General features: G+C 49.8%; 2 protein-coding genes across 2 annotated transcripts; both read left to right on the top strand.

Moving 5' to 3' along the window:
* The first annotated feature begins 2,946 nt into the window (after positions 1 to 2,946).
* Positions 2,947 to 6,155, top strand: LOC101781826 (alcohol dehydrogenase-like 2). Its single transcript, XM_004958295.2, has 10 exons — positions 2,947 to 3,047; positions 3,166 to 3,305; positions 3,627 to 3,673; positions 4,151 to 4,476; positions 4,581 to 4,663; positions 4,899 to 4,974; positions 5,067 to 5,131; positions 5,214 to 5,312; positions 5,444 to 5,605; positions 5,752 to 6,155. The coding sequence occupies exons 1-10, from the start codon at positions 3,008 to 3,010 to the stop codon at positions 5,887 to 5,889; spliced, it is 1,176 nt and encodes a 391-aa protein (XP_004958352.1). The 5' UTR covers positions 2,947 to 3,007; the 3' UTR covers positions 5,890 to 6,155.
* A 3,002-nt stretch (positions 6,156 to 9,157) lies between these two features.
* On the top strand, positions 9,158 to 12,238 carry LOC101781423 (alcohol dehydrogenase-like 7). The gene is made up of 10 exons (XM_004958294.3): positions 9,158 to 9,398; positions 9,476 to 9,612; positions 9,830 to 9,876; positions 10,454 to 10,779; positions 10,879 to 10,961; positions 11,078 to 11,153; positions 11,242 to 11,306; positions 11,396 to 11,491; positions 11,586 to 11,747; positions 11,841 to 12,238. The coding sequence occupies exons 1-10, from the start codon at positions 9,356 to 9,358 to the stop codon at positions 11,973 to 11,975; spliced, it is 1,170 nt and encodes a 389-aa protein (XP_004958351.2). The 5' UTR covers positions 9,158 to 9,355; the 3' UTR covers positions 11,976 to 12,238.
* Positions 12,239 to 12,507: the final 269 nt, after the last annotated feature.

Genomic DNA, 12,507 nt, shown 5'->3' with positions numbered 1-12,507 from the left:
GCCGCCCGGGCACATGCCGCGGGAAGAAAACGAGCCGCAGCCGGTGGTGCCATCCGAAAGCGAGGAGCGATCGTTTTTGCACGGTGGCCGCTGAACCGGTCGCTGGTGGATTGGTGGAAGTGCCCGTGCGGACGCCGGACGGAGCTCTCTTTTCAGAGGAACAGGGGTCAACTTCACGCTGGGATCTCGCGTTCAGTCATCCCACGGACTGACGGACAGCTCTGGTTTAGCCATGTGTCGACCGCTCTCCCGTCTGCTAGCCACCGCGCTGACGAGACGAGCGACTCCTGGCCAACGATGACGGTTAAAACCGCGGGAAGAACGACGGTCGGCGAACAAATTAACGACTGGGTCGACCGAAAGAGACGTGTGGCGGTATGCGGGTACTTGCTGCTTTTCACTGGCTCTCAAGTTTACGAGGTGGCATCGGTCCGGCTGGATACAGGCCAGGGCACACATGAGCATGCGCCAGCCCGCGGCTCCCGAAAGCGAAGCGGCTGATAGGTACGCCCACCGCGCTGCAGCTGACTGCGGAGAAGGAAGGAATATCTATCCAGGTTCGTTCTCAACGACCTCCACCGGCCACGCCCCCGGGCCCCGGCGAGCCCCGGCCCGGAACACGGTTTCCACTTTCCACTGCCGTGCCGACGTCGCCTCGTTCGTACCAGGTGAAAGCACGCGCGCGCGCACGTAGTTATCTCGCGCCGGCGGGCGATCGGCAGGCGCCCGCCGCTTGTTGGCCGCGCCTCGTCGGACGATGGGAAAGTGGGGGGGAGAGCCGCGAGTCGCCATCGGCCGCTGCCCCGGTACGTTGGTAGACTAGCGCCGCGCCTGGCGACCCAACTCGCGAGTCGGTGGCGGGTCGCTGTCCGGCTGGGACCGAGCCCGGGCGGCGGGAGAGACCCTCATCCCATCTGAAGCGGTGAGCGCGCGCGGTCGCGGTCGTGCCGTGCGCCTGCGTTTATTTATCCGCGGTCTGGAAGGAAGGTGCATGGATGGCCGCGCGCGTGAGGAAGGACGGGAGAGAGAGGCGACTAGGCGAGGGAGGGAGGCCGGTGCCAGTGGCGGTCGCCATCGACCGTGGGCGGCGCTTGGGGCCGGACGAATTAGCTAGCGTGCGGTCACTGCTTGGCTCTCCTGTTTATGCCTTTTTCTCGCTTTGGAGCATTTTTTTTTCACGAGGAGGATAACAACGTCGTGTCGTATACTCGTATTGCTCGCAGAAATATCCAAAATATAAAAAAGGTCGTGTCGTGCAGAGCCGGGGCGGATCGGTTCTTTTTTATCCTCAAGTCCTGCGACAAACGAACATAGTCGTTGCTGCAACCTCGAATACTGAAGGTTCAATCAAACTTGTGATTCCAAACTTAAGAAAGGTCCGTATATCAAGGAAACGAACCGAACACTGAGGGAAAAAAACAAAAATCAATGCAAAGTTTGCGTTTCTGAACAAGGCCCGTTTAAACCGAACGTCCGTCGTCGATGCTGAAAATAAAGGCCCAGATTAAGCAGGTACCACCTGTAGCAGGCCCACGGCCATGTAAAGGCCGGCCTTTCAAAGCCATTCGATTTAACGGCCCCATTGGTTAACGCCTTAACGGGCCCTCTAGTAACCGCAATGCCTTGTTTTTTCAGCATCGATGCTTTGTGCAGTTAGTCATCTTTTATATCTTCTTGATGCTAGTATACCCCCCTCTCTAATTGTGATCTTGCCCTTCTTGTTGTGTCTTTGTTCGTGGGCTACTTTACTATCGATTTTAGCCCGTTAGAACTTAGAAGTGACGGGTTAGCGGAGAGTTTTCTAGCAGAGTGATTCGGGTATCTCAAAAAAAAAAAAAAACTCGAATTGGTCCAACAAGCCTACAACACCGATGTGAATCTGACAGACAACTTCACAAATTTGACTCTGAATCAATGTTTGTATGGGTTAAAAAAAGGGTTGGATACTGGTTGAAATCCTAGAATAAATTAGCTGAGTAACATGTAGTAGATGCTTGCACAGGCAAAAGGATAAGATATTCCCTTTAAGAAAACAAACAAAGGGATGTCGATGAAGGCGTAGAAACTGTTAGAATTAGAGGTATTTTACGGTTAATTTTAATCCGAAATATAGAATAAAATATGACAATAACCATAGCATAGATAGAAACTTGATCTATCGTATTTACAATGAACATAAAGCATGCAATAGATACTATGAAACGCAAGAACTGACCTAGGAAGTTCATAAGGGAGTACCTTGGGGCGGGGCCAGTTCTGGAGGAACCAGATACGCCATTACCCAACATCATTAGTTGAGCTTGTTCGAAGTAGTCGATCAGAAGTTGATGCTGTGCAGGTGACCGCAATGCAGTTGCGCCTCCAGGAAGTAGATGTGCACAACGAGTAGTCGCGCAGATGTGCTCCTCAAAAACTTGATCGCCCTTCTACTCCTCGAGAGTAGAGTCTCTGGCAAAGGGCGCAACTTCGAAATCCTCGCCGGAACGGAGATAGCAAAAATGCAGCGCAACAGTGGAGGAAAGCTCGTTGGCACCAGAAGATCCTTGATCAAAAACTGCAAAACCTAACCCAGCCCAATCCACACATCACATCATGTCCGGTCGCGTCTCGGCATGGCTCGGCGAGGTGAGCGAGCACGCACGCGCGTGGCATCCTGCTATCCCTCCTTCAACTTCTCAACAAGTGCAGCACGACTTTGGTTAGAGACTCTATCAACTACCAAGTTATTCTATTTGTAACTACCACCACTAATGGACCTTGGGATTTATTTGATCAATTAAGTCATGGGCTAACAACCCAATCATTCTAACAGAAACGGGAGGAAATGACACTGAGAGACAGAAGGTGGCGGCATCTGTTTCATGTTTCCTCCTACCTCACCAGCTGCACCTTTCCTTTATATAATAGGCACCAAGGCACCCCTAATTGCTAGCATATGCCATACGCCTCATCCGGTCATCCCGTAGCGAGCGAGACCAAGAGCGAGAGCTCCTCCGATCTGACTTTGATGGAGCCGAACGGCATCGCCCGGCCGATCAGATGCAAAGGTACGCGCGAACATGAACACACACACCGTCGTCTGTGCATAGTCAGCTCGAACACTTGCTGCATGTCTCGCCGGCTCAACTCTGAAGTCTAAGCGCCTCGCGGTTCGTCGTCGCGCAGCGGCGGTGTGCAAGGCGGCCGGGGAGCCGCTGGAGACGGTGGAGGTGGAGGTGGCGCCGCCGCGGGCGCACGAGGTCCGCATCAGGGTCGTCTGCACCTCGCTCTGCCACACGGACATCACCTTCTGGCGCATGAAGAAGGTAACCATCATGCCATGCGTGCTCAGCTCACTCCCCGACTTGCTTGTTACAATAGAATGTCTGGCCCTGCCAGCAAAGAACTATACGATCAATGCGGCGTAGTTCTTTTTATTTATTCTTTTAATGAAGAGAGCCACTACTATTAATTAGTTCAGTATCATCACATAGCAAGTAGCAAAATGTGCCTTGTTCATCTAAGAAGCTTATGGTTTCCATTTCTGCAAAATTAGTGCGCAGAAACAAGCTAGGTGTGAACTGTGCATAGTTTCGCATATTTTATAGTACCTTATGTATGCACGCCGTTTTTCTTTGTTTCTGCAGGATGGGTTGATCACGTTCCCGTGCATCCTGGGGCATGAAGCCGTCGGGTAAGAAAACTACCTGATGTACACAAAAAATCACAGCCCGTGCCTTGTAGTTAAGCACTGAAAACTTCAGAGTACGTAGACGCCTAAAAACGCCAATGGATAAGCATGTACCATGCCGTTCAAAAAAGGTAGCCATGTGCTCACTGTAGCTGCTTTGGCCGTGTCAAATACTCAAATGCAAGGCCACACCGCGGGGATCCCGTTGGTTTTGTTAATTGAAACCCGTTGATCTTTTATGAAAAGGATAAGATCACGAGTTCTTAACTTTTGATGGAAATCATATCATATGAAGAGAAGGTACAGCACCGAATGATATGGGCCCATAGCGACTGATTCGTATCGAACCCTCTTGCCAAAGCAAAAGATATTGGAGTACGTTTATTCGTTATTAAACGGACGCTCCAATTTCGTGGTCCAAATGGTCAGATTATCAAACTGTGTTGAACATTAGTTGCGTCATCAACATGCTCCTGCTAGTGTGGTGGAGAGCGTCGGGGAGGACGTTGAGGAGGTGGCCGTGGGCGACACGGTGGTTCCCGTGTTCCTGGCGCAGTGCGGGGAGTGCGCCGACTGCCTCTCCGCCCGCAGCAACCTCTGCTCCGCGCTGCCCCACCGCACCGGCCTCATGCCGCGGGACGGCACCACGCGCTTCTCGCTCGCCGCCACCGGCGAGCCCATCCACCACTTCCTCTCCGTCTCCAGCTTCGCCGAGTACACCGTCGTCGACGTCGCGCACGTCGTCAGGGTCGGCGGCGCCCTCCCGCCGGAGAAGGCGTGCCTGCTCAGCTGCGGCGTCGCCACCGGTACGCCCTCCTAATTTGAAGGTCGCAACACGATAAACAACACCATCCGTGTGCTATTGCCAGTTTGCCACTACTGATTGATACATGACGACGCTGCGTCGCAGGGGTTGGTGCGGCTTGGAAGGTTGCGGCAGTGGAGCCCGGCTCGACAGTCGCCATCTTTGGACTAGGAGCTGTTGGGCTAGCGGTAAGGACAACGGACAACCAGATCTTCTGATACCGCTGCATAAAGCTCTGATATACGTAGCTCTCCAACTTTCACCTTTTCTGTTATCGTGTGGACTTTGTTGTTGCACGACGATTCGTTTGTTGGCTCCGATGTATCGGTGTTATCGTGTACCTACCATCTACAATGACTCGACAGTGACTGGCTCTGTCCTGTGTGACTGCGTTCATGACGGCGACGCCTGAACGAGCTGCAGGTTGCGCAAGGGTCCAAGATGCGCGGGGCCACGAGGATCATCGGGGTAGACCTGAACCCGGACAAGTTCGAGATCGGTAATGCCAACTGATCTGCTCTGTTGATTTCGTGTTAGATCAAAAGTGTACACGAGTGGCAGATCGCACTCACCGTCGTTCACTCCTTGCAGGCAAGAAGCTGGGGATCACCGACTTCGTCAACCCGAATGGCATCGGAGAGCAGACCGTGAGCGAGGTCTGAATTCTGAATTACAAACGCACGACCTCTGCATTAGCGATACGATCAGCAATTCAACAACCAACTGATGGACATGCAGGTTATCAAGGAGATGACCAGCGGCGCAGGCGCCGACTACTGCTTCGAGTGCATCGGCTCGGTGTCGGTCATGGCGGAGGCCTTCAAAAGCTCTCGGATGGTACGCACAGCTCGTGCAATGCATCTGCATGTATTCGCTGGTTTCCTACGAGCAGCCATTGATGAATCTTGTGATGTGCCAACTGCCAATGCAAGTGACCAACTGATCAATGGTCCTTTCTTTCTTTTCAGGGCTGGGGGAAGACGGTGGTGCTGGGCGTGGACGGCAGCGCTGCGCCCATCAGCATACCGTCGTTCGACATCATGAGGGGGCGGTCGGTCGTCGGTTCCTACCTCGGCGGGATCAAGCCCAAGGACGACATCCCCGTGCTGGCGCACAAGTGCCTGGACAAGGTGACCACTTCAACCAGCCACAGCGTACACTCTGGCGTGAACTTTACATTGGTTCATGTCGGAATCGGGAGCAATTCAATGGGCGCCATGGCGTCATGATGTTTTGTTTATTTGTCTGTGGGTTGCGGCCTTCCGGCGTCGGCCAGGAGCTGGAGCTGGATGAGTTCATCACGCACCAGATGGGATTCGACGACATCAACAGCGCGTTCGACCTTCTTGCGCGGGGAAAGTGCCTCCGCTGCATCATCTGGATGGACGGCGCCAAGCAGGGCAACGGCGCGTGAGGTTGAGCCGGACATGTCTTCCGCCGCAGTACTTCGTTCCGCAGTCGTCATTGTTGATCTGGACGTGTGTGAAAGTGATCTGTGCGACGGTGCTCGCCCTTAGCTGATTTATGTTGTTGATTTGCTTTGGATGTGCCGTGTTGATGGTGAAACGTGTTGTAACAGCTACGTGCGCAAAGCGAACTTCTTCTTTGATCATGGCGACAATACGGGAAGCGTTGGCTGCTCCAGCATACCCTTAAAAATTATTCGATTACGCTCCTTTCCATGCTGTGTACATCATAATTAACTTATTTGCTTTGGTAGGGCTCGGAGTTCGGTTGCCATCTTCAATGTCAATGTTAGGACTCTAATCAAGTTACTTGTCCATGCTAGTTAAGCCCCTAAAAATTTAAATACTAGTTCCGTGTTTTATTTAGAAAGAATTCTTTTACCTTTTAATCTAGAAATTTAGCATACATACATGTTCAATTTATAATTTAACAAAATAGTCCATCAACCCGTGCTCCCGCACAGGCTAAACATAAGTAGCGGATTTTTTTAAAATAAATTCAAGATAGCTTTGGGCTCATAATTAGTAATCAAAATTGCTTAGCTCGCTTCCTCTCATTCCTTAAATATTCTAACATAATCCTACTTATCTTTATCGGATTGTGCCAGAATTTAGTTAGCAATGACTAATAGTTTTTATCCACACTAATAGTTTTATTCACATCGCACCTCTATATGTGCTTTCCATTTGTTTAATTGAATCCTTAGCAATAAGTTTAATATGAAAATCAGAATTCTCATCACTTCATGCATACCTGTATATCTGGCGACACTCATGCATGTATATCATGAGTTAATATTTTCTATTTTAACGCATTAATAGATAATTTAAAAATCATATATTGGTGTACTTTGGCTACTTTTTCATGGCATATGTAGGGCATGGCAAAGTAGGTTGCAGAGTTTTTTAGTAAAGCTTATGGTTAGCAAATACAATTATAAAATTTATTTTAATACAAAAAGAATATCTTCTCCGACATCAAATATTAAGGTAAATGTGTTTTATATTAAGTAGATTATGGTATGTGATCGTGAAGTGTTGGAGGGGTTTTACATGTATATTGCATATCGAAATTATTAATATTTCACTTTTTTTTTCATAGTCACTTTGATGCTCTGGTCCTCTGATGCTATCTGTCTCTCTCGTATTCTCTCAAGTTATGCCACTATATATGTCTTTGCTATATATGACTATATATATATCTTTCATTCTCTCTCTACCGGTTCTTCCTGATTTGTGTCCAACAATGATAAAATTCACTTTTCTGTAACAATCAACTCCCATGCGCACACCTCGTTCCTAGTCTTTTCTTTTCTCCTTGAGTGTTCTTATGCAAGTTTTGTCCAGCTCTCATATTGGAGGCCACATGTAGAACCGAATTAATCACCTGGCTCCTACACTTATGCACGTGGGACTGCCGGCACCCAATCTATAACTTAAAGAGAACGTGTTCTCTAGCTTTATCTATCACTATCTTGTTTAAGTTTGGAATAGTATAAAAAATTGTACCATGTGCGTAGGAGGGCAGCATGCTATCTGCATGCACGACCTGATGTCTGATGAGATATATGGGCAAGGGATTAAGTGCATACCCTGGGGCCTCGGTCTGAAGCAAAGCCTTGATCCTCCTTCCACGCCGTCCATCTTGGGTCTCCTCTATTAGATGAAAGATAAGACAGATGAACATACAACCAACAATGGAGAGCATTCATGAATATAAGTCATGGTGATCTTTCTTTAATTTGTGTCGTTCAGAATGAGATCATGTAGCTGCATGGCCGCTGAATCGCTGATGGAGGTGCAGGCGGCAGGACCATCATACACGACCCAAGAGCCTGCATTACTTGATGTGTTGCGTATACGTTGTTTTGTCGCTAGGTGGCAATGATTCAGCATCGACGACATATATGACCAAAGACAAATTGATTCCTCGTATTCCTGCAATAGCTAGACATATCAAGCCAATAGCTTACATGAGATGAGCCGGGCAGACGCCAACCTTGTGACAGAGACGAGCACGGCTATGCGCAGCAGCTCACATCTATGAAGAACCCTCTATGGGCACACCTCCTCCTGATTAGATCGATCCAGCACCAAGCCTATTTGAAGACCCATCTTTGGTCACACCTCCTTGCTGATCAGATCTATCTATTTCCTCCTATATCCACCGAAGAGAATGTAAAGTAACAGATGTGTTTGGAAGCGTAGAACCCCGGAGGGCTGCGTACCTTTGTTAAATAGGGGCGACAAAGGCCGTCGCCGTGGCTTACATGGTAGAGATAGCAATGGGTGTGAGTTGGTTTGGCTACGCGAGGGAAATACCGCGTGGGCCGTGGGTGCAGGATCAATACGTTAGGATTACTTTGGGAAGCCGATCAAGGGCTAGATGTATTTCTAAGTTCACATGATAGAAGAAGGATCAAGGGATGTTTTGTTTTTTTGAGAATTTTTGTGAATTATCTATTTTTCAAGAATGTCCACCTAAAATTCGAGATGGCTTCACGTGAAAGTTTCAAAAGGAGTCTCCAATTAGTAATAGTAAGATTAGCTGGTATCGTGATGGATGGTATATACTATAAAGGTCACATTGAGGAAGGCGCATGAAATGATGTGGTAGACATGTGATAATACATGGCAGCATGTATGCCACAGTATCACCCACTCAAAGGCTATCCACTTAGTGAAGGAAGTCTAGTATATACTCTTAAGTTACAACTAGGTTACACCCTAAATCTAACTATAAAACCTACTACTAGATACGACAAAAATAATAACATTATAGGAGTAACAAGCAGTACTAATTACTAAAAGAATCTATGTACTAAGTTTTGCGAAGTGATACATAATACAACTTATATTACTAATGTAATGCCTAGGATCTAATGTGAATGTAAAATGAAGGTTTCTAAGTATCAAATCCTAGGTCTCATTGCTAATTTGTGACTCTATGCCCCGCTGGCAGCTTAGCTCGCCTTTTAAATGGGCAATTTAAATCTCTCTCTTGCAAAGGGTGATCCTTATGTATTGCTCGTTCGAACTGCGGAATTTGTTTGGTTTCCTATTTTGCTAAACCCCGCATATATTTTGCTAAATTAGGAAAGAAAAAAACATAAAAATGAAAATTCTATCGAAAAGAGAATAGTGGAACAAAGGAACCTGTTATAGAGCCGCAGAATTAATATAGATATGGCGTTAGCCAGGATAGATTCCACACACAAAAAAAGAAGGCCAGTCACCGTCAATGGCAAAAAAAAAAAAAAATCAACGCAGGATTGCTTGGCTAGTTCGCAGCAGCCGACCAACCCCAGCAGCACCCCACTAGTACATAGCCGTCGCCAAGCACACGCACACGCACACGCACATAGAGCGGGCAGGACAGAGCTCTGGCTTACTGTGGACTGCGAGGCCGCAACGATGGAGCAGAGGCAGAGCACCGCGAAGCCAATCAGATGCAGAGGTACGTACACACCTGCCTCCATCCCATGCACTTCCAAGCTCCAAAAGCATGAACAGTGCCACGCGATCGTCGCGCAGCTGCGGTGAGCAAGGCGCCGGGGCAGCCGCTGGAGATGGAGGAGGTGGAGGTGGCGCCGCCGCGGGCGCACGAGGTCCGCGTCAAGATCATCTGCACCTCGCTCTGCCACACGGACATCACCTTCTGGCGCATGAAGGTAAGCAATATCTACTTTGGGATGTAAAATCAGAAAAAGGAAAAATGATACAAAAAATCATCGATTCTTAAGCTGCCTGCTTCGAACCCGATTTGGTTAAAGTGTTTCATCGACCCCGAGTTCATCGCTCAACCGTTTGAAATCACTTCTTGGTGAAGCTGAATGTAGTTTCTCAGTTTTGTATGTCACGCACGCTGTTTTTTCTTCCTTTTTGCAGGATTTTCCGGCCATGTATCCATCCATCCTGGGGCATGAAGCAGTCGGGTAAGCTTTACATTCAAGTTAACCACCAAAAGCTTTCAATAGACAATAGATAAGTACATGTAGGTGTTTCTTCAAAAAAAAAAGTACTGTAGGTGCACTAGAACTTCTTTGTCCCTGTCAAGTGCTAGGCCAAACTCACCGTGTGACATCCATTGAATTCTTTTTTAAGAGAACGCATCGGGTTCTAATTCTGTTGCAAATCGAATGGTATTAAAAGGCTAAGCCGCGAATCATTGTGAAAGGCGCATACTTTCAAGAAAAAAATTAGAACCCGATGAACAGAATGCGCCTTGAACAGTAGTACTAGGAGATTCACGACGGCTAGCCGCGAATTAGGAGAACAAAATTAGGAGATTCGCTAGTCGTTACCATAAGAAAAATTGTCGCTAGTCGTTACCGCGAATCATTGGACTTGGACCTACCACCCACGTGCTAATCTGTATAACCACAATAAAAATGAACTGACTTTATAAAAAAAGAACACGAACTGTCAAACAGACGTCTCTCTTTTCTACAAAAAAAACAGTCATAGACAAACATACTGTCCTGCTGATTTGTGCTGCTGGTTCGTTTCCAGCGTGGTGGAGAGCGTGGGGGAGCATGTGGAGGAGGTGGCCGTGGGCGACACGGTGGTGCCGGTGTTCCTGCCGCAGTGCGGCGAGTGCGCCGACTGCCTCTCCGCCCGCAGCAACATCTGCTCCGCGCTGACCTACCGCCCCGGCCTCATGCCGCGCGACGGCACCACGCGCTTCTCGCTCGCCGCCACCGGCGAGCCCGTCCACAGCTTCCTGTCCGTCTCCAGCTTCGCCGAGTACACCGTCGTCGACGTCGCCAACGTCGTCAAGCTCGGCGCCGCCCTCCCGCCGGAGATGGCCTGCCTGCTCAGCTGCGGCGTCTCCACCGGTACGCTACTCTCGATCCATCAGCTGCGGCAATGGACAGCACAGAGCACGTAGCTTGCTGGCTGCGGCAATTCGTACTGATGCTGATGCTGCGATGCAGGGGTTGGTGCGGCTTGGAAGGTGGCGGCGGTGGAGCCCGGCTCGACCGTGGCTGTCTTTGGATTAGGCACCGTGGGGCTAGCGGTAACGACTAGCGAATCTCCTAAACGAGACGTCGCGCTCCTTGAACAGTACTTGAACCTAACACCAGTGTACTTTACTCCTGTTCACGACGGCGACTATTCTTGAACGAACTGTAGGTAGCGCAAGGGTCCAAGATGCATGGCGCCACGAGGATCATCGGGGTCGACTTGAATCCGGACAAGTTCGAGATCGGTGTGCAATTGCTCTGGCATCAACAGTGACGTCCAAATAGCCAGGTTAAAACAGTGGCGTCACACCATTGCTCTTCCATTCCTTGCAGGCCAGAGGCTGGGGGTCACCGACTTCGTCAACCCAAACGACACCGGGGAGAAGACTGTCAGCGAGGTCTGAATCTGAACCGGCGCATGCAATGCAACTCCATCTATCTCCAGCAGTTGTCGTGCTGATTGCTACAATTGCCGACCTCCATCCAGGTGATCAAGGAGATGACCGGCGGGGGCGCCGACCACTGCTTCGAGTGCATCGGCATCCCTTCAGTCATGGCGGAAGCATTCCAAAGCTCTCGGACGGTACGCTACCTGGGCTCGTGCAGGGTACTCTACATCTGGCAGCAGCTGGCCGCACGATCTCGTGGAACGCCAAGTAACCATAACGTGGATGTAGGGGTGGGGGAAGACGATCATCCTGGGCTCCGACGCCGCGGCGGCGCCCGTCAGCATATCGTCGTCGGGCATCAAGCGGGGGAGGTCGGTCACCGGCGCGCTCCTCGGCGGGATCAAGCCCAAGGACGACATCCCCGTGCTGGCACAAAAGTACATGGACAAGGTGATCACTGATCCGTCAGCCCACGTACGACGTACTTGATCCGTGTTTTCTTTTCCGTAACAAACGCCGGCCATCTTGCTTCATCTTCTGCAGGAGCTGGAGCTGGATGAGTTCGTGACGCACCGGATGGGGTTCGACGACATCAACATCGCGTTCGACCTGCTCGCGCGGGGGAAATGCCTCCGCTGCATCATCTGGATGGACGGCGCCAACAAGACCACCGCTTGATGCCGCCGTCGCGCTCGCGCACGGATGGATCGCATGACGCACTCTAAATCGAACGTGTCGTGGGGTGGGAAAGGTTCAAAGAAAATAAGCTATTCTTCCACTTTCTCTCTGCTGCCTATCGGATTAATTGTCACCTGTTGATGGTAGGTTTGATCTAGAGGCAGATGAGGCATTACTTTGGCCAGGTAGAGGCGATTACCTTATTTATCACAACCCGTTGCTTGTTTGGAAGAATCAGCAAATGAATATATGCTTTATTTCCTCAATGATTCTTCTGACGCTCTAAGTGCTGTGAGAAAGTAAACCGGCTAAGAAGAGAGTACCTCCTTGACTAGAGCGTTACGTCCCGCAATATTATAGGCGCTTTGCCAGAAGCTCATCCTGCCAACCACTCTGCCGATTAGAGGCCGGAAGTCCACTCGTCGAAGTCTGTGGATGCTCAGGAACGGGAACCCAACCCGCTTCGCTGGAAAAGGTGCTAGCACCGACCACCGAGTTGAGGTTGATCCCTGCACAGCGAATCGCCGAGACC

The sequence above is a fragment of the Setaria italica genome, chromosome II (genome assembly GCF_000263155.2).
Source record: "Setaria italica strain Yugu1 chromosome II, Setaria_italica_v2.0, whole genome shotgun sequence".
In the NCBI taxonomy this organism is placed as follows: domain Eukaryota; kingdom Viridiplantae; phylum Streptophyta; class Magnoliopsida; order Poales; family Poaceae; genus Setaria; species Setaria italica.
Note: the sequence above shows the minus strand (reverse complement) of the source record. Positions and strands in the feature narration are given on the sequence as shown.

Bases quoted from the DNA above. Each gene is read 5' to 3' on its own strand.
- LOC101781826 (XM_004958295.2), top strand. From the start codon at position 3,008: ATGGAGCCGAACGGCATCGCCCGGCCGATCAGATGCAAAG. The intron at 3,306-3,626 runs GTAACCATCATG...TTGTTTCTGCAG, and splicing joins CCTTCTGGCGCATGAAGAAG to GATGGGTTGATCACGTTCCC. The intron at 5,132-5,213 runs GTCTGAATTCTG...ATGGACATGCAG, and splicing joins GAGAGCAGACCGTGAGCGAG to GTTATCAAGGAGATGACCAG.
- LOC101781423 (XM_004958294.3), top strand. From the start codon at position 9,356: ATGGAGCAGAGGCAGAGCACCGCGAAGCCAATCAGATGCAGAG. The intron at 10,962-11,077 runs GTAACGACTAGC...AACGAACTGTAG, and splicing joins TAGGCACCGTGGGGCTAGCG to GTAGCGCAAGGGTCCAAGAT. The intron at 11,307-11,395 runs GTCTGAATCTGA...ACCTCCATCCAG, and splicing joins GGGAGAAGACTGTCAGCGAG to GTGATCAAGGAGATGACCGG.